Source organism: Crinia signifera, chromosome 6, assembly GCF_055691185.1.
Source record: "Crinia signifera chromosome 6, ASM5569118v1, whole genome shotgun sequence".
Lineage (NCBI taxonomy): Eukaryota > Metazoa > Chordata > Amphibia > Anura > Myobatrachidae > Crinia > Crinia signifera.
Window position 1 is genome coordinate 139,366,744 of NC_139222.1, and position 27,454 is coordinate 139,394,197.

General features: G+C 43.1%; 1 protein-coding gene across 5 annotated transcripts in view; it reads right to left on the reverse strand.

The window, feature by feature from the left end:
* The window catches only part of HDAC5 (histone deacetylase 5), a 105,615-nt gene that overhangs the window by 4,986 nt on the left and 73,175 nt on the right, over positions 1-27,454 (reverse strand). For 3 of the 5 annotated variants that reach the window (XM_083147382.1, XM_083147383.1, XM_083147378.1), the window contains 22 exons: positions 26,595-26,763; positions 26,376-26,487; positions 26,031-26,161; positions 22,432-22,563; positions 22,202-22,314; positions 21,360-21,461; positions 21,065-21,242; positions 20,607-20,797; positions 20,314-20,526; positions 15,366-15,498; positions 11,239-11,372; positions 10,843-10,963; positions 10,365-10,414; positions 10,083-10,190; positions 9,724-9,779; positions 9,356-9,443; positions 8,972-9,091; positions 8,787-8,884; positions 4,330-4,448; positions 2,959-3,092; positions 2,762-2,846; positions 425-572 (listed from right to left, as the gene is read on the reverse strand). In XM_083147382.1, coding sequence (XP_083003508.1) covers positions 425-572; positions 2,762-2,846; positions 2,959-3,092; positions 4,330-4,448; positions 8,787-8,884; positions 8,972-9,091; positions 9,356-9,443; positions 9,724-9,779; positions 10,083-10,190; positions 10,365-10,414; positions 10,843-10,963; positions 11,239-11,372; positions 15,366-15,498; positions 20,314-20,526; positions 20,607-20,797; positions 21,065-21,242; positions 21,360-21,461; positions 22,202-22,314; positions 22,432-22,563; positions 26,031-26,161; positions 26,376-26,487; positions 26,595-26,763 — 2,735 coding nt within the window. The remainder of the gene's footprint in view (positions 1-424; positions 573-2,761; positions 2,847-2,958; positions 3,093-4,329; positions 4,449-8,786; positions 8,885-8,971; positions 9,092-9,355; positions 9,444-9,723; positions 9,780-10,082; positions 10,191-10,364; positions 10,415-10,842; positions 10,964-11,238; positions 11,373-15,365; positions 15,499-20,313; positions 20,527-20,606; positions 20,798-21,064; positions 21,243-21,359; positions 21,462-22,201; positions 22,315-22,431; positions 22,564-26,030; positions 26,162-26,375; positions 26,488-26,594; positions 26,764-27,454) is intronic. The other 2 variants (XM_083147380.1, XM_083147381.1) reach the window with 2 other exon arrangements.

Sequence of the window (27,454 nt, forward strand, 5' to 3'; positions counted from 1 at the left end):
AACAAAAATTTCGTAATGTATGTGAATATATGACAATAAACAATTTGCTGCCAAATGCTGGCAAATAGACAAAAACTATTGTTTGGAAAGTTTATTAAATCAGATTTAAACAACTTTCCAGCCTCTAGGAGCAAATGGTTAATTGTCATATGCTCCCAGGTCTTTGTTCACACCAGACAGATCAGACACATAATTCTTTAGGTGTGTACCCAGCTTTAGAGACATCCATATGTTTTTACTGAACAAATATTCATGACATCCTAAGATATAAATATACAGAGCAATCAATTTAGGTACAAAATAATTGATCCACATGGACTTTCACCACCCTCAAGTATATACATATGTTATGTTATTACTAAAACTTCTACACAGAACAATACACATATCCATATACACTGCCTGAAGTGGTGACTAACATTACCTGGAGATACAGTCTGTATTGCTCTGCTCTGTATCTACTGATAGTGATGCCATCGCGCTAACGGTTTCTGCCTCCTCCATCTCTCCACGCTGTGCTTCCAAGAGAGAGTGGCCTAGAGCAATGCTTTTTAATGAGCTCCAGTGTTTGCCTGTGGGAGACACAGTACAATGATTTTCACAACACCATTTGGGCACTGATCACAGTGGGAAGTTTGTCTGTGACTTTTATAGAACCTAACATACATGCTCACCTTACTACAGTACATATCACACTATAACGAATGCTTCTTGCATATTTTTCCTGCTAATACCAATACTGATCAACCAAAGAACTTCTCATTTAAAAAGTGCCATGGCATAGACGAAAATGGACTTAAAAATGGACGGTGATTGAATACTAATTGGCGAATAATTGCAGATATTTTGCCTGGCAAGGAAATTCGTTCGGGATTGAATAACACCCTTGATATCCTCGTCTACCCAGATTTTACAAAGATCTAATTACATTTCTTCCCTCAGATTACAGAATTCATAAATTATACATCTCTTCTAGCCATCTTCTAATCACACATTTAGGTTTGTACTCGGGTGGGGAGCCTGTTGCCAAGAATCTGCCAACACAAATGTTATGGATGCTGTTGATATGGAATATTTGTGTAGGTTATAAAAAGTAAAGTAGAACTTTACTTACAGAAAGAAAAGGTGCTCATGTGAAAGAGCAACTTTAAAATTATAATATGCAGTTCTTATACTACATCAATTAACTGTCGCTCAAAAAAGCTCAGGGCACTGCAGGGAGTACAGGAGCTCCCTGATCCACAGGGAAATAGAACTAGTAGTGTCAGTGTATTTGTCAGTCTGTCTTCCAGTCCAGTAAGTCTGTCTGCGAGTCCTAGTACAATGATGAAGATAATAGTGAAACGTACGTCGGCAGTGGTTCAACGTCGTGTGTGATTGGATCAGCGGTGATTTGTATTATGCATTCACCGCAGTCCTGTTGAATACAAATTACCTGTGTTTAGGCACGTTGTGATGAATGATATATATATTTGTAAAACAGTAAGAATTATTCAAGACCAAACTCTTTAAAGAAATTAAGTGGGGGTGCTTCATTATGGAATATTAATGACTTTCTCATTTTATCTTTACACATTACCCAGTCCTGTCAATATATATGTCTCTAAGTAGCCAGTGTGTCTGATTTCTAGTCCTGCCTGCATGACTCCCAGTTGTATGTGTCCCTCTCTATTCCTATTGTGTCAGTCTGTGAGTCTTTCTCCCAGTCCTGTTAGTGCAGTTTTCTGTATTTTTATTGTTTCCCAGGTTTCCCATAATATGGTTTCATACAGGGGCATAGCCAGAACTTTGTTGGCCCCACAGCAGCATTGTGAAGGATCATCTGTATCAGTGCTTCTACTATTACACCTCTCCGCATCAGTTGTTAATTTTCTGCACCATAATAGTACCAAAGTTCATTTTCTGAACCACATTAGTGCCTTGGTTACTTTTATGCCCCATAGTATCCTAGTTCACATTAGGTCCCTTTGTAGGGCTGCCAGTACACATCACGTAATACAGTACCCCAACTCACATTATGATATACAGTGCCCCCCAGTTCTTATTATGCCTTGTTACAGTGCTCCCAGCTCCTGTTATTTCACACTTTAGTTCATAATGTGCTACATTACAGTGCCCAGTTCATATTATGTAGCACTAAAATGTAATTCAGTTCATTTTATACCACATTACAAAAAGCAGGTCTAGGGGCATAAGTATATGTAGACCTAAAGGCAAACGTTGTCAAGGGCCCCTATGTATCTACCAATTGTGAAAAAGGTATATAACACATACAACTGTGATAGGCAAGGGAGCCCTCCTCACAGCAGCTGCACTTCTGATATATAAATATGTCCTGTTTTTCCTCCCTCAACATCTTTATTTTTTCCCTGTTTTTCTTCTATTCACCAAATATTCAATGTTAACACTGTAATCTTGAAAATGAGAAGTTGTAGGCATAGTATATTACTTTTTTTTATCACAACATAAACTATCTTCCTTTGAAATGGCTAAAAACAGCTTCCCTTCACGCACCCTACAACACTTGGCTCCTGCCATAAGTAGAATTATTTCTACTGATTATCTTACATCCTAACCATACTTTGTTAGTCCTCCATTCCAGTGCTTGTCTATTTCCAAAGTCTTGCTGTTCTACTCCATCCACGCATCATACTACCTTATCTATCAAGTATAAGAGCCTCTCATCAAATTTGTAACATCTCTGCTATACATTACTCATCACACAATACGGAATACCATCAATAGCCATTTGCTCACTCACTTTGTATATCGATGACTCTCTCTAGAGTGGTCACTGCATTGTCACTGGGCCGCTGCTGTAGAACGTTGTTATCAAAGACTGTGGGCTATGGATCAAGAAAGAAAGTTAGGTGGAGGCAACAAGTAAAAAAAAGCACTGCAGAAACATCCACCATCCTCCGACCCCTACTGAAGGAATTCTGCCCTGCCTGTCCTTACCTCAATACCTAGAAGAGCTGATACACAAGCCTCTGAGGCATCACAGATAGCAGTTAAGTCATGTCCTCCTTCTAAAGCCATGACGACCCTTCCTCCAGCCAGAGACATTAACTGCATGGTGAGGTGTCCAAAACCTGTATTGAGCACAGAACCAGAACTTTGTTAAAAGACTAATAAAAAATGGAAAGTGCAGAAAAGACAGTAATGCTCCCTATACACTCTTCAATTTCACAGATGATGCCTGGCATGTGGGGTCTGCTTTTCTAGACATGTGACTTCAAAATTACAGTAGCAGCCAATAATAATACAGAATGATCATTGGTAATTTGCTAAATGGAAAGTAGTTACTTAGTTGATCGTCATGCTGTCAAGAGTCACTATGTCGACAGCATGATATCGTCAGGACAATGCCAACATTGCAGTGTTATTTAGAGTATATTAACAGTGTCGGCATTAAAACATGATTGTAAAGCACCATGTTTAACACTGGGGTGTGGTATAACACACCGACAGTCGGTATTCCGACAGCCATTAGCCCGACGTCGGAATCCTGACTGCACAGCAGGGGGAGCGCAACGAAGCCCCTTGCGTGCTCACTGCGTTCGCCACACTGCAGGCACAGTGGCTCGCTGCACTCGCCACCTATTTTATTCTCCCTCTCTGGGGGTAGTAGACCCCCACGAGGGAGCAGTCGGGATACCGACATCGGGGTAATGACTGTCGGAATCCCGACTGTCGGTGAGTCGTCCGGCACCCAAACACTGCCACTGCACACAAAATGATGAAAATGTGAAGCCTGGTCCGAAAGGAGTTGAGATTCCAATTCCTTAGGGCATATGGACAATTAAACATGTGGAGAAAACCCCTTGATGCAATTGATGTCACAGTCTAACAAGGAATGAACTAGGGCCAGAGTGACTCCACTATCGAGAGAGGTGTTTTCACAATGGTTACCATAATGCGTCATCATCTGCACTTGTTTACATGATTGAGCTCTTTCAGCATGACAATGTGCCACCGCTAAGGTTCGTAGCCAAAAGATTATGGCTGGAGAACATTCCTCAGAGTTTGGCATCATAACTTGGCCCTCAATAGAAGACCATAACTCTCCCTCCCCACATTCCATCCCTCATAAATAATAGGTGGGAGTTGCCGATCACAGACTAGAACTACAAGATGACGAGGTGTTTAAAAATAAGAGCAAAGCAAGAATGGTAAACTTAACATCATTTATAATCACTGAAGTAGGCATTACACTTAAACTAGATGCATTGGCTGGTTCATATGTTTTTTTCTATGCTTCCTATGCACATATTTAAAATAAGGTAGAATTTGATTTGTAGAGAAAAAACACAGTAGTAAAGATCGTACATTTTGCTGTCACCGAGTAGCCTCCAAGAGGGCTTTGGTGTCCCTCTACTGCATCAAACCCAGCTGAGACAAGGACAAAGTCTGGAGAGAACTCCCGGGCTATAGGCATGACCACCATTCTGCAGGAAAAGAGCAGAAAAGATAGTTACAGCAATGGTTGGGATCTGAATAAGAAAGTAATTTTATAATAGGTTTTTATTATCCCCTATTTTCTATTATAAATTACAAAAATGACCTAAATGTTGCACAGTTAAATGATATCATCTGCCTGGTTAACACTTTAAATAGGATAGCTCATAATTCCTCAAATTTAATAGTCTTTAAAAACCAAAATAAAATGTACCACCTAGCACAAATACCATGTACTGTGCATAAAATCATGATAATAATATACTTATGGCCGGTAAGTACCCTCTTTAGAAGAAACAAGTCCACCTAAGTCTGAACTCTTTGGAGAATGAATACCCTTTATGACGTGCTTGTGGTGCATGTCATGAACAGCGTGCACTTGACTGAAAGTTTACACACAGATAATATGATACACATACCAATAAGTCACTATTTTGAGATCTGCTTAAGCTGCATTCACCGATTGGTAAATTAAACACCTGTCAAAGTAGTGCAGGTCAGACTGCTGTGAGCTTGAGCCCTTACTCAGGCCCTTATTCTGATCGGTGCGGATATTCCCGCATTCTTACGGTGCGGTCCGCACGCCACGGTGTTTTGCCGCGTGCGGCCATCGTCCGTAGAAACGCCCACGGGTCCTCCGCATTCGGACGGACTCACTCTTTAAGAACAGGGCGTGTTTACGGACGACATACAAAGCATGCGTGTGCGGGAGAAACACTCCGATTCGGCACGGTATTACAGAGTATTACAGAGTATGCTCGGGAATACCGCATCCGAACGGGAGCCAAGCGGTGCTACCGCACGTAAGCGGAGTATTTACGCCAAACAACCCACTATGAAGTATCTTCTGCTATACATCACATGACCCACTTATTCAATTACCTATCCTCATAAAAAACTGCTTATTTGGAACATGTCGAATACACATGTGTATTGCTAGTATTAATATTCTGTCATGTCCATTGTTAGCAGTTTGAAAGTGTCTGACAAGTACAGCATATGTGGGTGTTTAGTACGGGTTCCTTGAAGCAGCAATGGTTTCAATTAAAGCACTGACAAGCGTCCTATTAGTGAGTAATGAGTAAAGGAGTCGATTCTATTGGGTTCAGGTGTTAATGGTTGTAGTCATTAGGCGTACGTTCGCCTACCGCATGAACGAGTGGTGTCCGCAAAGCAATAGTACACTTGTGGACACCGCACATTTCTGCCCTTTTTGATCGCGTGCATTCGGAGTGGTTTCCGAATGTACGCCCCCCAACATAAGTGTACTCCCCCGTGTCCGCCCATGTTTCCGCCCCGTTTTGCCCACTTTGAAACTACGCCCATGTGTCATTCCGCATGACGCCCATAATACGCCCCTATTTCACGACTGATAGCGGTGAACAGTTTTGGACGGGATTTGGCCGAACTGGTACCGAGTCAAGGCGTGGCACATGCGCGTAGCGTTCTCCACGCATGCGCAGACGCCATAAAGACGCGATCCGTAAGTACGCGGTAAAGTCCGCGTCAATCAGAATAAGGGCCTCAATCGGTTCCAAACCCTATAAGGAGCTCAATAGATTTCAATGCAGACAAAATGAGATTGAATGACACCTCTGTTTGCAACGGATATTCATTAGAAGAGATAAAACAGTCATCAACATAATTTATTTATTTATTACCAGTTATTTATATAGCATGCACATATTCCGCAGCGCTTTACAGAGAATATTTGAACATTCACATCAGTCCTTGCCCCAGTGGAGCTTACAATCTATATTCCCGACCGATTCCTGTACACACACACACTTACATTCATTCTAGGATTAATTTTGTTAGGAGCCAATTAAACTATTAAATACCAATATATTTTGGGATTGTGGGATGAAACTGGAATACCCGGAGGAAACCCATGCAAGTATGGGGAGAATATACAAACTCCTCACATTTAGAGCCATGGTGGGAATCAAACCCGGCTCCTGTTTACAGCAATGGGGGAGCCCAACCTCCAGACTGCAGCGTTCTGCAGTCAGTATGGAGGTTGGGCGGGGATGCACACAGCCTCCGCTGCTGTACTGTGCCCGTGTGCTGCATCCATTCACCTTGGGGACAAGGGGGGTAATGGTGCATGGAGGCTGAGGGCAGCCCAGCAGCTTACCTTGGTGCTGGGCTTGCCCCCAGTACGGCGGTCCTGGTGGGGCGATCGCGGTCCCGGTGCTTGGGGATGTCACCTTCAAGCGCCACACCCATTTAGACTGTGGGTCACCACCGCAGTGTAAACGGGAAAAATCCCGGATCCGACCTGGATTGGAGCCGTGTTCCAAATACTGGGTCGGATCCAGGATTTTGGTGTAAAAGGGGTATTAGTTAGTAGCATCTTTGGAGAGCTGGCAGAACATAAGACGAATATACAGAGCAATGAATCAATTTATAGGTAAACCCAAACAATAGAAAGTGTTTAAAGGGACTCTTTAGGATATACTTCATAAATGTATGTTGTGACATCTAGATTCATAACAACTGGACAGAAAAATGTTGTTCTATTTTTTTACTATCAACAGTGAAGAATCATTTTTTTTTATTACAGATATCTTGTGCAGCTGTGCACCAGAATTGATGGTCTTTTGAGGCCACTAAATAATATGTTTCAGCCATGGTCGCCAAATAACCTTGTCACAACCAAACTCATTCTCTTAGACCTGTCAGCTGCCTTTGACACTGCACTTGCTTCTCCAAACTATCCACTCCATCAGTCTACAGGACTGTCTTTTCTGCTTCAAACTCTGATACCATGTCCCCTGCCTAGCATTCCTCTAACTTTCATTGTCCACCAAGCTTTCGTCATTAGCCCACTTTTTTCTCAACCCAGAATAAAGGATGTCCAGTGCTTTCTCTTATTAATTGCATAATACAACTGTCATTTTTTAGCCCCTTCTACTTCCCACTTGTCACTCCTCCTCTCTTTCTGCTGATAGAGGGACTTATTCTAGTTCACTCTTTCTGACAAAATCCTTCCTAGATGGACAAAACCATGTGCACTGCAGGGGGGGCAGATGTAAAATGTGCAGAGAGAATTAGATTTGGGTGAGTCATTTTGTTTCTGTGCAGGGTAAATACTGGCTGCTTTATTTTTACACTGCAATATAGATCTCACTTTGAAGGAAAACTCCACCCAAATCGAATTCTCTCTGCACAAGTTACATCTGCCCCACCTGCAGTGCACATGGTTTTGTCCATTAAAGAAGGATTTTGTCAGAAAGAGTGAACTAGAATAGGGCCCAGAGTCTCCAACCCTATTGTCCTTCAAATCCACTGCCTGGGTGCCATCCATGGTTCTTTCTCTTTCACCCATTATATTTCAAATTTTCTCAATTCTGTTTTTACCTCTGCAACAACAAAATATGCTATTTCACCCCTGGCAAAACTCTCATCCACTCACTCATTATTTAGCTCCTCGACTACCATAACTCAACTCAATCTATTACGAACAATTACTTTTGTCTCATTTTCCTCTGTGTCTTTCGTTGCACTGGCTTTCTATTTTCCTCAGAGTACAGTCCAAACTTCTAACCCTTGCATATAAATTTCTCAATCATTCCTTCACCTCCTACACCACTGATTCCCTGAATGACTTGCTCTTCTTTACAGTTACCCCCAACTCTTCTCCCTCCACTTAGTATATAAGCTCTTTCCTTTTATTAGCCTCTTAGTACTACCCTTGACACCTTTGCTCCTTGTCAAAGGACTCAAAGTACCCTTCAGGCATTCCGTTATTGTATGCTCCTCATTACATTGGTACAAGTGCTTTCCCTCCTTGTGACTTACTAGCGCTTTCCGTATAAGTCACAGCAAGTTGCCCTGCCCAATACCCATGCCCTCAGCCTACCTAGTCTATCTGTGTATTGCTGTGTGTTGATGTATTTACATTGTATAATACTCACTGTTTATACTTATAATGTTTTTACAGTTTTGCAGACACTTTGGGCCTTATTTTGGTTCATTCTTTCTGACAAAATCCTTCTTAGATGGGCAAAACCATGTGCACTGCAGGTGGGGCAAATGTAACATGTGCAGAGAGAATTAGATTTAGGTGGGGTTTTACTTCAGTGAGATCTATATTGCAGTGTAAAAATAAAGCAGTCAGTATTTTCCCTGCACAGAAACAAAATTACTCACCCAAATCTAATTCTCTCTGCACATGTTACATCTGCCCCCCCCCCCTGCAGTGCACATGGTTTTGTCCATCTAAGAAGGATTTTGTCAGAAAGAATGAACCAAAATAAGGCCCTTTATGAGGTAAAGACATTAATAATGCCTTGCAAGAAAACATGTAATTATCTCCACAATACCTAAAAGCAGCCAGGTATTCAGCATCGCCAACTGGAGGTTCCACGCCTCCTGTCCATGCAATGTTCACATTAAAGCCCACTCCACAACCAGCACCCACCTGTGAAATAGAGAAACATTGTAAAGTTACCTATTGGTTCCATCAACTTACCTTCTAGAGACACAACAGACCTCCTCCTTAACCCACCTCCTCTGGAGAGCCACTGCCAGGGAAAAAGTTGCCATCATCATAACGGTGGAGTGATATATAGAGAACATTGGGGTCACTGTAGAAGGCTTGCTGGGTTCCATTACCGTGGTGTATATCCTATAAGAGGAATAGATAGATCATAGACTTATTGCTAATAGTCGGTACTTATATGTTAGTTGGGCGCCCACTAAGCTATTTGCTTAGTTTTACGCGTCCCCTCGCCACGCTTCGGGCTCGCCACACTATATAAAATCAACTCCATGCCGACTTGGATAGTGGGGGTATGAGCGTAGTAACTATAGTGGGCGCCTAACTAACATATAAGTACCTAATAGTCTGTCATATACATGTCACACTGATCCACAGTTCTCAGTAACATACCCAGTCCACTATCAGAATGCGACCCACGTTCATTTTCTGCCGAAGTAGTTTGGCTGCGATAGCTACAGAGTTAAAAAAACAGAAACCCCTAAAGGAAAAGGGGACAAGGAGACGGTTAGTGACAGGGCCCTTGCAGAACAGAAGGAAAGGAATGGTCATACAGAGAGGAAGATGAAGGCATAGCTACCATTTAATGAACAAAAAAAACATAACTATACCCAAAGAAACAAAATGGAACAGTAGAGAGAACCCCCATTGGATACATAAATAAGTTTAAAAAAAATTATGAGGGCAGACACACATGATGAATGAGTCTCTAATTACTGAGGCAAGGCCATCATATCTAGATGTCTTATCATCATACTCACATAGCAACTGATTCCTCTGCATGATGTCCTGGAGGACGGATAACTGCAAATCCATTCTATGGAGGTTAAAGTTACAAAGAATAAGAACCACTGGATTAAAGGAATGAAAGAGTTTTGAAGTTAGCTGGTATACATTGAGAAATACATCTTCAATGACATAATGGGGTAAATTTACTAAGATGGCCGTTCTATTTCCGATGGGATGTTGCTAAGGGCAACCAATCAGAATCTGCTTCTTATTTATTTAGCACCTTTTGCAATATAATGATAGAATAATAATAATGATATTGGTTACCCATAGCAACATCCCATCTTAGAAAATCTTCCACATTGTCACTACATTGCGCATAGCGACTCACTTTGAGTTCTCCAGATGCCACCTGAACTGCCAGTTCCAGGAGGGAGCCTACAGCCGTTCTCACTGCTGCCGGTGAGTGGAGTTCATTCCACACAGTGTCGCTGTCTACCTGTTACACAAAAGATAATGTGTACTATATACAAATGGAGGACACTAAAGAGTATTAAGGTGAAGCTTGATAAAGGTGAAGATGAGATGTGGGGATCACTGGTCAGGATGAAACATCAACATAAAATCTAACAGAAGAAATGAGTCTACAGGAAAGCTGTGTCTGATGACTTACCCCAATCCCACCACAGGGCAGCACAGAGTACAACTTCTGAGAGAGAGGTCCTACAGGTAGGTTACATAGGAAGGAATGAAGGGAGTTTTAGGATAGAGCAAAAATGTCTCCCTCCATTAGTAAGTTCTAAACATATACTAGCTATCCTATTGCTTACCCCTCTCTATAAAATGTATAAATGATATAAATATATGCATACAGTATATTATTTCTATTGTTTTTCTGCTCCTTTCATTAAAATTAATTTAACTTATATTACCATAAAAATTCCCATCAGCCCTTTCTCTGTATCATGCCCACCCCCAGCCAACTACCCAAACACAACAATCTGTTCTGCCACTTAACCCCCCTTTTCATTAGTTGCTCACTTACTCCCAAAGATTTGTTTTAATAAATTGCCCAGTATCCCTATGCCAAGTTTCCTGCTGTCTACTTCAGTGTCCCCAGCAACTATACCACCCTGTGTTTTACCCCTCACCCAGTAGGTTCTTGCTCTCCAGTTTGTGGCGGCTCTGTGGGCTGGTCCCGTACAACAGGGTGTGGTGCTCAGCATGTACCGTCTGAATCTCGTCCAGCGTGGCCTTCCTGCCCCGCACGCGCTGTGACAGGGACATCATGTCACTCTTTGTATCTCACCCTGAAGACCGCCCCTAAGATATCCCTTCAAATACTCAGTTTCAGCCATATATACAAGTCTTTTGTGCAGACATCCAAACATGGCTCAGCATTTACGCACATTCTACTATTTACATAAGTTCCCTCATTGACCCATTCTGTTCAAATCTCTTGTGTGACTGACAAGTGTAACCCATTCACACACATATAAACAATTTAACATATAGTTAACACATGGTCATATACCCCAAGAAATTACCTGACATTTGCCCAGTAGACCAGTCTCCTGCAGGCGGGACCAGATACTCTGTATCCTCCCAGCATGCTCTGGGTGGTTATTGGTGTCCCCACACGTACACTGGTGTTTCAGCATCAAAGTGTCATAGACTAAGCCTGGGTAACAGGAAAAAGTAGGACAGGTCAGAAGAAAGTGAATGTGGGTAGGGACTGTCAGGTGTGGTATAGGGTTCCAACAGTCGGAATCCTGACAGTCATTAGCCAGACGTCGGGATCCTGACTGGCCAGACTCAGACAGCATGGCGAGCGCAACAAAGCCCCTTGCAGGCTCGCTGCGCTCGCCACGATATTTCATCCTGACCAGTGATCCCCACATCTCATCTTCTATTCTCCCTCTATGGGGGTCGTGGACCCCCACAAGGGAGAATAGCCGGTGGCCGTCGGGAACCCGTCTGTCGGTGTTTTAACAGTCAGGACGTCGGGTAAATGTCATGGGAACTAAGAAATATATGTTTCTTTTTTTTGTATAGTTAAATTAATTCTAATGTCAAAGTCATATACAGTATATCGTTTATGTCTGAAACAGGCTATTCTGTAGCCTAAGTAACGGGTGGTGTGAAACACCAGATGTTAACTCGTATACGGTTTCTGTACTGCTAACATAACAGAGTAAAATCATTAGCTTTTCTAGTGAATTTAGCTGGTTTATAATACATCAAGAGGTATATTTTCTAAAGTGTGGGTTTAAAAAGTGGAGATGGTGTCCAAAGCAAACAATCAGATTTGAATTATAATCTCCTAGATCAGGGGTGGGAAACCTTTTTTGTGCCAAGGGCCGTTTGTATGGGGAAAAAATCCTTCGGGGGCCATATGTAAAAATGTCTCTAACAAAATGTCCTGCTGCAGCCTTCCCACACTCCGGCGGCTGTCGCTGAATAGGACCGACAGTCTCTGACTGCTGTTGATTAAGAGGAATCTCATGAGAACTACCAACCTCTCGCGAGAATTCTCCTGTACTTGACTCCCGGCAAAGCCGCCGGGCGGGTGGGCATGCCACTCAGACCAGCTACGGGGGCCACATATGGCCCCCGGGCCTGAGGTTCCCCGCCCCTGTCCTAGATGGTGCTAGATAAATGATAAGTATAATGTGATTGGTCTCTACTACTCTAAATATGCACTTTAGTGTATATATATATATATATATACCCCTAAAAGTGTATATAAAATATGTCTAAACCTAGCTGAAAGATATCTGTATAAAACAGGGAGTTATGATATCGATATTTCAGTTATCTTAAGCAAAACTTCTGAATTACAAAGAATAATAAAAAAATATAATCCTATACAAATCCCATTATAGTATCAGGGCTTGATAATGATGACCTAGTTCATCTTATCTATTACAAATCTAGGATAGGGTTTTGTGACAATACGCCACACAGAAGCGCTGATGATATCAGTTTTTTGTATATCCTTTTCAAAGAGGGAGGATTTAATCTGGGTCTAGAATGCTGCCCCCTATATTCAGAGGTTTTTGTGATCCTCTGATGGAGAACTTTTTTGGGGGTAGAAGATTGGTGAGACCACCAACTTCTGTTTATAGGAGGCGCAGCTACACCCAGAACAATAAACACAATAGGTATATATTCAAAATTACAAATTTATTTTCTATACAGCATAAAACAATTAATTTGAAGTGCACTTCTTAATAAAAATAGACAGACAAGACAAACTACATATAACATATAACTAAATTCATTATGAGGCTATGTTAATAGCTAATGAGGCTTTGGTAATTTAGGCTTTTTTACTGTATATGAGGCAATGGGTATAGTTACCAGTCCCGCTTCTCAGAGAGTCAGTCCCATCTGTGACCATATATTATGGTTATTAAAAGTATTTCTCCCTGGTGTGCTTTTGGCAGTCTTCTCCTTGTGGGGTATAAGTGCCCCCCTTTCCTTATATCCAACAGGACTCCACACTCCCAGGCTTAGATGTTAAATATGTCCATATATCTGTCACAGTCTCTGTTAGTCAAATGACTATAGTTCTTTGCAATATCAGCGGTTCCTGGCAATTAGATAAGAGGCTTACATACGCGTTTCTCCGCCTCTTGTATGTCGGCGGCTTCCTCAGATATCTGAGGAAGCCGCCGACATACAAGAGGCGGAGAAACGCATATGTAAGCCTCTTATCTAATTGCCAGGAACCGCTGATATTGCAAAGAACTATAGTCATTTGACTAACAGAGACTGTGACAGATATATGGACATATTTAACATCTAAGCCTGGGAGTGTGGAGTCCTGTTGGATATAAGGAAAGGGGGGCACTTATACCCCACAAGGAGAAGACTGCCAAAAGCACACCAGGGAGAAATACTTTTAATAACCATAATATATGGTCACAGATGGGACTGACTCTCTGAGAAGCGGGACTGGTAACTATACCCATTATCTATTACAAGGTGCAGTATATCAGGCCAACTACAAACATGGTAGATAGAATAATATCAAAATGACTATGTAAAATATTTTTACAAATAACAATACTGCATATCACAGGGTATCTAGGTTAATGAAAAGGCAGATTGGGCATCTACTACACTTATTGTCCTATTGAGAATATCTATTTAATACCATAATTTCTATTCATGCAATTCGCACCTCCCTTGTGTATGTTTCTGTGGCCTAAAGCACTAGGAACCTGTGCGGGAGACAGTTGTGACTACTGCAGATTTCTACCAATACTCCCTATCAGTCCTATAGTGACATATGCAGTCACATACAGCTAATAATGTACCCTATGCAAGCCGCATTCACTCAAAGACACTCAATAGGTAGACCACCATTGGTCGACAGGCAGATCAACACATACAAAAGTCGCCATGCAATAGTTCAACATGGTCAAAATGTCGACACAATGAAACGCTTGGCACACTATTATATTCTCCCTCTATGCACACTAAGACGGTAAAGTATAAACAAGTCAGTTTTTGTAAAAAAAAAAATCATGAAAAACTCATGTGGACCTTATTCCATGTCAATATTTTGCTTGCGTCAACCTTTGACTATGTAGACCTTTATTCATGTGTCGACCAATAGTGGTCGACCTTTAGACTGTTCACCTAGACACTGTCAACCTAAAGATGGCATACTACTTCACTATAATGTGTGACTTGGGGTGAATCAACCCTATGTTCTATCAAGCCATTATAAAATAACCTCAACAGTTTACATAGAACTAGAATAAGATACTTTTGCTTTGTAGGTACGTGAAAAGTGAGAGACACCAATTCACTGATATAACGTTTAAACAAATGTGGGCAATTTTTCCAATGTTCATTATGTTACTCGCACACATTGTATATGTCTGGGTGATTTGGGAAGAATAGACGGTACTTGTGAGTTATCTGGGCGTCCGATTTTTTGATTGTATGCCTTAAGTTAAGGCATACAATCAGATGCGATGCGATACGATATCGCATCGCATCGCATCGCATCGCATGCGACCATCGGATGCGATGACCCGATTTTTCCATAGGAATCAATGTTAAAATGGACTGAATCCATTTTAACATGGAATTCAATGGGAAAAAGGGGTCCTTTTCATACCCCTACTATCCAAGTGGGCATGGAGTTGGATATAAACCTGTGGCGAGCGTAGCGAGCCACCGAGCCCGAAGCGTGGCGAGCGAAGCGAGCCCCGCGAGGGGACGGTATTCCGCATCGCATCGCATCGCATCCGATGGTCGCATGCGATGCGATGCGATGTCCCGATCCGACCCGATTTAAAAATCGGACGCCCGGATAACTCACAAGTACCGAATAGACTTATTAATGTGTGAGGGAAATACGTATGCATAAATAACAAATGAGACAAAGGCGGTTTGATATTTACCCTCCCCATCTTGTAGTCGTTAGTGATATAAACTACAGGGGAACCTGGTTAACATACCCTACTAGTGATATAATATTCATTATGTAAGTTATATTCAGTATGTTCTCAGATTGTAAGCTTGCAGCAGGGCCCTCCTACCTCCATGTCTGTCTGTTGTTACCCAGTTTGTTTTATCACTGTTTACTATTGTAAAGCGCAACGGAATCTGCTGCGCTATATAAGAAACTGCAAATAAATAAATAAATAAATACCCGTGGTGCTGAGGACTCTGCGCCGCGTCTCTGTACTGCAGGAAGTGAGCGGAGCTGCAGGAGACGACTGTGTACGACTTAACGCCGAATGAGGAAGGGAACCTTGGTACAGAGGGAGGGTGTCTGGGAACAGCTGGGGAACAGAGAGAAGTTTGTTATAAGAAGTTATAATAGACAACATGTATATCAGAATGGAGATCACTTCTGTATGGACACACACATATAGAGACAACTGGGAAATTAGTCTACATCTATTTACCTCTAAAGAGTTGTTCTAAGTTTATCAACACTGTGTACTGGAAATATTCCAGCATCATTACAATTGTGAAAATGCTTTATACATACTGCCTGGTTCCCTATTTTACAGTAGGTCTTTTTTTTTTTTTACTTGGCTATGAAGAAGTTCTACCTTCTAAGGTGTGCTTGACTAAGGTCTGATTACCTTACATATAATCTCAGTTTAATTCTTGACCACGTATTCCATATTTATTATCCAATCAGATGATCGGAATGTTCACAGCATAGCCAATAGGATATTCTAAATGAGCTCTTTATGACTAGCCCTTTATTAATATTTATTGTTAATTTTTAAAACCGTTTAGTTTCATTTATGGGTTAAATTAGTAATGAGAAGAAAGAGACAATGGAATCGTTGGTACATACATAGAAGTGACCTAGAAATGAAAAACAGAAAGTGCAAATTATAGAGATGAGCACTGATCTCTGTGACTTCACTGTTGGTGAAGAAGTAAAAATCATTTAGCAAGAGTGTCTCAGATCTGTACAACCAGTTGTTGCAAAACTTTGTTTTCCTGCAGACCTCAACTTAGTGGCCTGCTGTAATTGCATTGCCAGGTAAAGCCAAGTGCAACTGCACATACATGTTTCACAAAACAGTTATTTGCTGTGGTTTTGCCATTCACAATATGAGCCTTAACAAATTATAAAAGTTTGTTGGAGGAAAATAAGTATTTAAGAGCAACAGACTGCCAGCTGCAAAGCCAGCTACTCAAAATAACAAACTGTGAAAGACAGACATGTCTTCTATTCTGCTCTATATACTTCCTACACTTTGCCTTCAAAATGATTTTGGTGTGATAGCCCCAAATCTCAGACCACTAAAATGGTGGATCTGGGTGAAAGTTGGGCAGACTTGGGGTGGGGCTTATTTTGCCCAAAATGCGAATGTCGAAGTAATAGGACGTTTGTATTACTGTTCTTATTACTGGCCTTTGCTGCCTGAGACAGAGACCGGTACTGTGTTATTATTCATCCACACTACGGTATACATATCACCATACTTACCCACTCTTCAAGAGACTACCAGATCTCAGGAGGCTCTGTCAGACCCTGGGATGAGATGGCAAGTCTCCCACAATTCCTGATTGAAATGGGCAGTCCAGGTGGCTTGACAATGAATCTCATGCTGAATCATATTATTGTGCCCCACTAATGTTGAGGATTGCATCTCTGTATAGCAGCGGCGGGGCCTCGATGACTCAAGTGTTATCCATGTACCCTTCACCTCCCACATAAGCAAGTATGATATGTACACTATAACAGCAAAGCCTGGTTAACATCCCAGGAAAGACCACATATCCCCTTCTTTTTGTTAAACTATGATAAGGCCATACACTGTGGGCATTTCAGCTCAAAAGTCACCCAGTGTGTATGGCCTGGCAATGAGCATAGAGCGCTGATGCAGGCTCCCACAGTATCACCGGCCGTATTACCAGCAGATGAACGACGGGGTGGAAGACTTTCGAAAGTCGTCCACCCCCAGGAATATCGCTCAGTGTGTATGCACCTTTATTGTAATAAAGGCCCTAGACTGAGGCTTAGGGGGTCTAGTAAATGGCCCAGCTCTTTATAAATGACACATATTATCACTATGATCAAATAATGCACAAACTGATCAATCAGAGAAACTTTCCCAGTCTGCCTTATTAGATGTTCTTTCCTTTATATGATTATACATAAATGCAAATGTACTGCGTCCCACTATTATGGCTAATTAATAATAATATATCAGGCAAAAGGTAGATAACGATTGGATAGTACCTAGTTTGACAACCAGTTCATCGGTGTAAGGTATAAAAACTAGACAAGGTATTGGGACAAAAAGCAGCAGAGTAGGTGGAGATACAGCTATTGGTCCATAATATGCATGTATAGGCCACTCCCACTTTGCCTTACTGTACTGTGCCAATGCCAGGCACTATTCAGGCATCCTCGTATTTATTTATAAGGCTCAAAATAATTAAAATAAAAAAATAAAAACCTATTGGAACCCCATGTATGTTTAAAGAAGTCAGGAAAGTAGGTCAGCATCAGGTCTGTCTTTATTTCATTACATTTATACATTTTAATTACATATTATTTCATGTGCAAAACAAAATACAGTTTAAAAGTGCAAAAAGGCATATCACCCTATATGACAAAAAGCTAACGCTGCTCCTCACCTCTTTCAGCGGAATTCAAGTGTTCTGCTCACTAGAAATTAAAATTTAAAACGGACATGTATCCTGCACACAAATGAGACAGCCCCAATCAATATTCACATCATCAATTCACTGAGGCATGAAGTACACCCTATAACTTCCCTCATGACGGTGATAGATCCAAATTTGGTAATTATGTATAGTGGGTAGATACATGAGACTGCAGCATTTTGTTGGATCACAGAGCAGAATACTATGGCAGCACATACCACATTGTATAGTCAAATGTCAGTATATAAACTGAACACAGACTGGGCTGCTATATCCATTCCTTATGATGTACATTTGCATGCACTTTGTAATAAAAACGTATTATCTGTATGCCTGCAGCACTGTACATTTGCATGTTTCATTGATAAAAATAATGCTGCCAATGACTATGTTCACTTATAATCGCTCTCCGCTTTTGTTTTCAGCCTGCAGCCCCCCCATTGCATTTTACAGCAGGTCAAGAGGGAGGAGGAGAGTGTTAGTGCAGTCTGACTCACAGGAAGGAGGGGAGGGGGTGAGTCATTAATGAATGACTCATACTCTGCTCTCCTCATCAATGAACTGTGTTCTTACATCAAATCACTGAGGGTACACACTGCAAACATCTTTTCCTTCAGTCTAGCTTTCCAAGCCCCCTCTCTTCTCAAGCTGATGATGTCTCATGCCCTGGAGCAGAACAATAACCTTTTTGCCCTACAATTGCAGAACACTTCTCCTTTTCTCCAAATGCAGAACATTCCTACTCCAGCACTTGAACTACAAACCTTCCAACACCTGTAACATGCCGAACATTACTCCACTAGCCCTGCAACTAAAGAACACTCTTCCTATAGCCATAAAACTGCAGAACATTCCTCCCCTAGCCATAAAACTGCCAAACATTTCTCCTCTACTAGCCATGCCACTGCAGAGCGTTCCTATTCCAGTCCAGCTGCAACCACAGCTCAATCCACCTTCAGCCCTGCAACCACAGAACATACATTGCTCCTCCTTCTCTCTAAATGCACAACTTTCCTCCACATGACTTACAACTGCAGAACATTCCACATCCTGCCCTACAACCGCAGAACATTCCATGAAATACCAATTTCCTTGTCCCATTTTATCATCTTTGTTCTCCTTAGGTTTACATCTGTTCAACCACCGTTACAAAAAAAAACAACACTTGAGGATGTGTGTAGGAAATATAAGATTTACATTTTGTATATATAGAAGCCACAATCTTCCTACTCATCTGTGCTGTTATTGTTCTCAATGAGAACTATCTCAATTTCTCAATGACTGGCTGCCTACTACTGTATTACAAGCACACGCAGAAGCTGTATAGGCTGAAATACTCTTTGCTGCGGTTAACATGCAAAAGCTCTGATTAGGTACAAATCGCTATACAGTAACTCAATTCACTTCAAATGGTGCTTTTTGGTGTGCCTCAGTTTTGATCATTGAAAGGTGCTGTGAGCCTATTTAACTGGTATTCTGCAAAATTCGTCTCACTTTTATTTTCTCTGAAAAAACTTCTATTGACCAACAGTCCCTCAAATGCTTTTCATCAACATACTGGGGGTTAGCTGCAAATATTTAGAATCACTTGAATGCAGGGCCGGACATGCCCACTGGGGTACAGGGTACACCCCTTCAGCTACAGCCAATTGAAGATGGCGGTTGATTGCTGTAGCCTATGGGCTACACCAAACCCTCCCTGGCAGAAAGGTACCCCAGAGCCCTCCTGAAAATGGACGCTGTGGAACCACACATGCGCAATAGCCCTGCTTCCACATTGAGCACAGTCCAGGGAGGACTCCTTTCAGAGCCTGTGTCCCGGTGCATACTGATACATTGTCCTGGCACTATTGCATATTACAATGCGATCCTGGGCACAAATATCGCACATAGGTCGAATTGCAAATGCGATTAATAATAAGTGGATCATGTTCAGCACCCTCCACACTCTATACATATCTTTATACACATTGGTTCATTGCCATTTTGGATTTTATAATAGTGCATTGCTTGCTTTATAAAATGATATGCCTGAACACACGTTTGCCAAACAAAACAAATATTTCTGTATTTGAAGGAATGTGTAACCTGGTTTTAGTGTATCTGTAGCAGCTGTTTTCTAGGTAGAACAGTACAAGCTATGAATTCGCTAACAGTGCAACGTGCTCCATGTCTCAGTGATGTCACTGGCTTCTAGTGATTTGGAATAGTCATAAAATAGCTCCCTCCACTGGTTCATCTTTTTTCCAAGATCATTCAGCCACTAGGGGCACTGTTTCATTGCAGTCTTCTGTTAATACTTAATTTTGCCTCAGCCAAGGAGGCACATCTATCTACTAAAGAGTTAATAGGCCATCCATCCCTTTATAGAAGTCTAGCAAGCTTGTCCAACCTTGCTTCCCAATAAAGCTTATATTTTTTTTGTTTGAGCTGTATCCTCCTTGAACTATCCCCACCTTTTTAAATGCATGCTCTGAACCATTGGTCCGTCCCTCTTCACTATCATCCCCTTCATCTTCTACTCCTTCTTCCTCCTCTTGTGTTCCTTCACTCTCTGTTCCACCATCCAGAGTGAAAATAGCACGGCTCCGATCCCCCCCATCCTGTTCTGTCAGCTCCTCTTCTGTTTCCTCTGGATGAGTAGGTGGCTGGCGTATACCTTCCACAGTCTGGAACAATAAAGTTTGTATCAGAAATATATGCACTTGGAAATTAAATGAAAGGTATGCTTCTAGACAAAGCCAAATACCTTGCTGAGCTGTTGTTGGTCAAGATAGTGCTGGTGCTGCAGGACCAGTTGCTGGAGGGCCTGAGGGCTCTGTGGGAGAGGGGAGGACTGTGTGCGGCTCAGAGGACGATGTCGAGGGCCCTTTGTGACCAAGCGTAGGGAACTGGACACACGTTCTCCCCCCACCAGGGGGGACTGACCATGCAGCGGGACTGAGACATAATTAGAATATATGTTAGACGAGACATTGGGCTGACTGAAATAAACAAGGTATTAAGATACAGGGAACAAAGCAATTTATAAAAACAAGTGAATGATAAGGACTTGTGAATAACACTACATTGAAAACATTTGGATGGTTATTAATTTAAAGGAGCAGAATCGAAGTGGGAAAAGATGCATGTTAAATAAATGATGGGAAATTACACACAAAAGGGGCAAATGAGAAAGTCAAATATATCTGGGCAAAAAATATCAACCTGTTATGAGGGCACTCTGCTGTCTCGCTTGCTCCAATAGCAGTACATGCTGTAGGAGGGAAGGAGCCCCCAGACTTATCTCCCCTCCATCCAGGGTGGGAAGTGCTGTTGTGCTTAAGAAAGGACCACCTGGCCGTAAGCTTTGGCGATCTATCCCCTCCTGGGAGCTGAACTGGCCCTGAAGGGAGAATCCAAAGTTAATACAACATCATACACTATTGCCTACAACATCCTTTAAGATGTATCATGATCATACAACAACCTCTCAGTCTGGTCCTATGGAACAGATACTCACAGTGAGGTTGCTGGCGCTTCCCTGCAGGCAGATATTGGGTAATGACGGAGACGTATATAGACCTAAAGGCCCTCCCACTCCTTCCAAGGTAAGAATTCTCTGCTGAAAATGAAAATGCAGGTAAGTATGAAACAGAGCACCGGGGCCGTAACTAGGGTGGTGCAGAGAGTATCACAGTACACTGAGTGACAGGATGAGGGGAGCTGTTGTGAACACTTGTCAATAATATATTTGATTTACTTTCACTTCCCTCCTTTATGAGGCCTGGCATCTCCTGACTGGCTCAATGAGAAAAGTGACTGGAATGCAATGGATTATGAGTTGGAATCCTGTGGCGAAAGACTAATCGAACCATCTAGTAGCTGGTTCCCTCCGAAGTTAAATGTGTTATTTACAGTACTAAAGAGTATTTTAACTGGACAAAAAAAAGAGCTCTCAGTGAAATTGCATAAATATGGTATAAAAAAGATTTGTGTCCAAATCCAATCTGCCATATTCTATAATATGGAAAATGGCATCATAGCATGCGCTACCTCTGGGTCCAGTTTTGTCATGCCCCTTCCCCATAAGGGCATGCACCTTATGTGTCTATCGGAAAAATGGTGGCTCCAATTCTCTTTCTAACACAGGGTACCAAAAAGTCTAGTTACGGCTCTGCAGTACAGTATCACTGACCAATCCTTTAACTCTATTTGTGGCGCATACTCATTTACCCATTCCCTCTCCAAACACAAAAATTACTTACAAGACCTGTCATACTTCATACCTTTAGACCACCTTGGAACAGTATTTTATTGTATCAAAAAAATTTTTTTTATTTATCCAAAGAAGCTTTCACTTACCTCACTAACAATATTCGGCACACTCCCAGTCAGCCCATTTTCACAGATGGCACTATTTGAGCTGTTTGGGGAGCTGGGTCCTGATCCTGGGGCACTATTACATACAGAGGAAACTGCAAGAAGATTTACAATACATCAATGAGGAACATTTTTGAGGTAAGACATGACAGTTATTGAGGACTGAGAAATGAATTAGAAAAGACAAAGAGGGACGGAGAATGGATGCATACCCTGAATCTCAATAGCTCTCTTCTTGAACGCACTGATGACTGTTCCATCCTTCCTTCGGAGAAGGGGACTACTACGTCTTTCGGCAACTTTCTGCTTTAACCGCGAGCGAACCTTTAAATTTGGTTCAGAGGCTGAAAGGACAGACAAGCATGACTGTCAGTGAAACTCCTTGAAATAGGGGTATCTGCCAATCTCCCTGAGGCTGTGTGTGCAATACAGTGATGCTGTTATCACTCTGTGGGTTAAATGTATGAAGCAGTGATAAGCGAGGAGAAGTGATAAGGCCCCCATACACTAGCCGATTTTGGTCAGATTTCAGCCAGATCAGTCGGATCTGGCCGAAATCGGACCAAAATCGGCTAGTTTTGATGTCCCCTCAGATCCGATGCGCGGTCCCGTGCGCATCGGATCTGCGTCGGGTGGTCGGACCTGCTGCACGTCCGACCACCCGACTTGGGACCTAGTGGGGCGGCGAGGCGGTAGAGGGAGCAGGGGGGGCTGGGGACGCTGCGGGGGACACAGGCGGCATAGAGCCGCGCAGAGGGAGCCGGCGGGAGCTGTCAGTATTGAATAAAAAAAAAAGCCCATACAATGCATGGGCGGCCTGTGATTGGCTGAGCGCTCTCTCAGCCAGTCAGCAATTGGCTGAGAGAGCGCTCAGCCAATCACAGGCTGCCCATTCATTGTATAGGCTTTTTTTTTCTAGCACTGACAGCTCCCGCCGGCTCCCCCTGCCCGGCTCTATGCCGCCTGTGTCCCCCGCAGCTTCCCCAGCAGCGGGGGACACAGACGCTGTCCCCGCAGCGTTACCAGCAGCGGGGGACACAGACGCTGTCCCCGCAGCGTTACCAGCAGCGGGGGACACAGACGCTGTCCCCGCAGCGTCCCCAGCAGCGGGGGACACAGACGCTGTCCCCGCAGCGTTACCAGCCCCCTTGCTCCCACCTCTGTAGCCCCCCCCCCCCCCCCCTGCTCCCCGGGTTTTTTACATGTGATAAATCGAGACGATTTATCACATGTAAAAAATGGCACATCAAGTGCCAATCTAATCAAGCTCCCCCGGGGAGCAGCCGGGGAAGCTCAGGGGGAAGTCGGGGGCGACTTGTCCTAAGGACAAGTCGCCCTAGTGTATGGGGGCCTTTAAAGTGCCTGATACTTTATCACCATCCAATCAGCTCCGGGCTGTTAAGTTACAGGCTGGGTTTAAAAAGGGACAGTTAATAGTTGATTGGCCTGTGATAAAGTACCAGGCACTTTATCACTTCTCACCATATCACTGCTTCATACATCTACCCCTCTGTGCCACTTGAAGGAAACAATGGGGAAAATGAGGAGGATTTGTGATACAGGAAAATGGTGACTCAAGGCTGTGTGATTTGTGCCCCAGGAGATGTTAGAGGGGTAATTTATGATGCTATTAAATAGTGGCGTGTGCCCTGCTATGCTCCTCTCCATCTTTTGCGGACCTATAAAATAGATATTGGATTCCCTCATGATGTTTCTTCTAATATTTGCAACTATGTAGACTTCACATCTGTCTCATTCTGATTAGGAGGGCGGGTCCTCATCTAGATGTACCATAGAGTTTCTAGGTGTCCTCCAATCAATTGCTAGGGGCCTATTTTCCACAATTAACCACCTAGATGCTCATGGGGTGAATTGTGAACATGATTTTAGGGAACAACTGGGTCAGGATAGCTGGGAGAAATTTCGGGCTGATTTAGTCTTAGACATAGGGAAAAATACACTAAAACTTATATTCCCTAGTACATGGTACCGCTGCATTTGAGGAGAATATTCCCATCCACTTCAGGTCTATGCTGGAGGAGATGCCAGATGGAAGGCAACCTGCTCCATGTATTTTTTAAATGTACAAAATTAGCCCTGATTTGAAAGGTTAGAGGAGGACTTGATTCTATCTCAGGCAATATATACTATCGTCAGGGACAGATTGAAGTGATAGGCCGCCCATAGGCACAACATTGTGCCCCCCGTGCGTATTGCGGGCCCCCCCCCCCCCCCCGCGCGCTACCCCCCCTCCAGTGGCTCATGGACCGACCCCCCCCCCACGATTTGCGGATCCCTTGCGACCCCCTCTCCCGCTATTCGCAGACCCCCCCTCAACTCCCCCCCTCCCGCGAGAAGGGGGGTTGCCTTGCCACTCCCAGCAGGTGCCGCCCATAGGCATGTGCCTCATGTGCTTAGTGGTAAATCCTATCGTCTTGTTTTTGTTTTTAATATCTAAATGATTTCTATGTTGTTATATATACTGTAATTATTTGTTTTTTGAGGGCATATGGTCATTCCTCTGATAGCAGTTTCATGGATAACTTTGTATGCCAGGCCTATATATTCCTGATACTGTGGGTATGCTCTATGATAGGATTGCTGTTGCCCCATTCCTTTGGTCTTCCCTCCTTTCCCCCCTCCCATTTTATATTGTTTAAGAAAATTCTTTCAATATACTTTATACCATAAATACAGTAGTTGAGGGAAGCACAGTCTATGGTACAACATCTTGCACTGATGTGTTGATGGGCTGAAGAGCAGACTGATTGGCTATTTGTGCATGCTTTCTGTTTAGTTTGCAAACTCCCTCGTATGCTCGTACTGCCAGTTCGATGGTAAAGATCTGCGCATGCGCATAAGCGAATATGCACATGTGCAAGTCTTCACTGTGGGCGCCCTCGGAGACTTGCATAGTCCCCGAGGTGTTTGCACCGGGTGGAGGCGGGCAGGGCGCAGGCGTTTCCTGAGCGTACCCACAAAAATGCTGGGGGCACCCAAGAAACCACTGGGCGTCCCCATGGGAACCACTGGGCGTCCCCATGCGAACAAAAATGCTGGGTGCACCCAAGAAACCACTGGGCATCCCCATGCAAACGGAAGTGGCCACCTGCCTTCCGGGTGAGGGCGGCTGATGTCACTGGATGTCAGCTGCCCATCCTGTTCTCAGAGCAGGGTGTTGCTAATCACCAGAAAGTGACTTAGATTAGGGAGCGCTACAGAAGTCATTTGATGGTCGGTGACCATCGAAGGATTTTGGGCCCACACGCAAGCCTGTGCATGGATGTTTATCACACGGAAAATCCATTTGCAGTGCTGCAGGGAATTTCAGGGAGTAGCAGGCATTCGCAAGACTGGCAGGCGGCATTACATGGTTCACAAAGCAGCAAACTATCAATGCTTTGTGAGCCAACCAGAATCAGGGCCTATATATAAACTTTGATTAAACCAGAGGTTCCGAAACTGTGTACCGTGGCACCTTGGGGGACTTGCAGGGGTGGCCCGGATTGGTGGTCCATGACCAATACAAGCTATTTGTAATCGCTGCATTGTGTACAAACAGAAGTGAATCCTGTCTATAACCACATAATTGTCCCTAAGGATGACATAGACACAATTTACTTAAATTAATATTTATTCCTGACTTTCTCAATGAGAAGCTTTAGACCTAGGGGTGCCATGAAAACAATTCTGATACTCCAGGGTGCCTTGATTCAAAAAAGTTTTGGAACCACTGGATTCAACTATAAAATTAAATAAGTAACAGAGAAAAGCATAAAATTTAACACCATCTACGTCCTAGATTAGTTACCTGTCTTGCGGAGGGGAAAGTCATCTCGCCCATCACAGGTTCCCAGAAGAGGCAGCTTGTAAGAGGGGGGTGTAGCTGGTGACCCAACCTGAGGGGGGGAGCTATGGTCCAGTGAGGTATGGTGGGTGCCCCTGGAAAGACAGATGTATAGAAGAGATTGGAGGCATGTTGAGGAAAGACAGAGAATATGAAAGGAAATAAAGCATATCAGAAGCAGTGACGTCAGACTGGAAGGAACATAGATGGAAAGCAAACAGCTGGTTTGTATAGGAGGTTTATAAAAAGTGCAGATTTGTGGGATTTGGGTGAACAAAATGAAGCAAAGAACAACAGTAACCATCTCACCAACACTTGGGGTGCTGTAGAATGGAATGGTTGGCACTCCCTGGTACCTCCTTCGATTTGCTGAGCAGAAATTCCTGTAGCTTCAGTTTAACCTCTGTGCTGGCTATGGCACCTTGGAAGGACACAAAAGACAAAGGGAACAAAAGACAACAGGTTAAAGAACACCACGGCACAAACATGAAACCTGTAACCCCCATTTTAGCCAAATCCCCCCTTCACCTCTGTCTCTCCACTCTCCCTTACTCTCTTTGCTCTTCTCTTTGTTCCTCAGTATCAGGAGCTGCTGCTCCAGCCTCTGTTTTTCGGCCTCCTCCTGTCTCTGCCGCTCTCGTTTTCTTTGTTGCTCCAGTTCCTGCTGCCTCTTGGCTGCCAAGATCTCCTGTTGCTGCTACATGTGGGAGGCAAGCAGGATAAGGGTATTGAAAAAAAAAAAAAAAAAACTGGAGGATGTAAGAATAATTAAAAGTGTCTCTATGTAATGACTTTACCAATTTTACACCATTTTCTGTTCAAACGTCTATATTTTGGATATACGTTTTTTTAGACAAAAAGTTGCCAATCTTTTTTTAGAGAAGAGATTAACAGCTAAAAAGCCTCATACACCTAGCCTCGTTGTGCCATGTGGTAAAAGAAACATGACGCAAGTGAGGTCCGGTGTGATTCGGTCTGCTCAGAGACCTTCTTTTCCGCTCTAACCTGTACCTGAGTGGCCAGTGCTCTGACAAGGGGGATCCCAACTCACAGGGCTGTTCTCCCATGTGGAGCATAGCGAGCCTGCAAGGGGATTCTTTGCACTTGCCCCCCTGTCGGAGCACCGGCAGCCGGGATCCCGATGTAGGGATACTGACTGCCGGGATCCCACTGTTGGAGCCAAATACAACAACCAGTGGCAATGTGATGCAACAAACTCTATATATGAAAGACAACGGAACTTGGTGTGAGAAAACAAAAAACACAACTGCTGCATCGTAACACTTCCTACAACGTACTACTATAAGTCAGATCTATAAGTGCCACAACAAATTAATCAGTGCAGTCTAGCAAAGCGGTTTTATTACAATGCATTGCAACTAAGATTC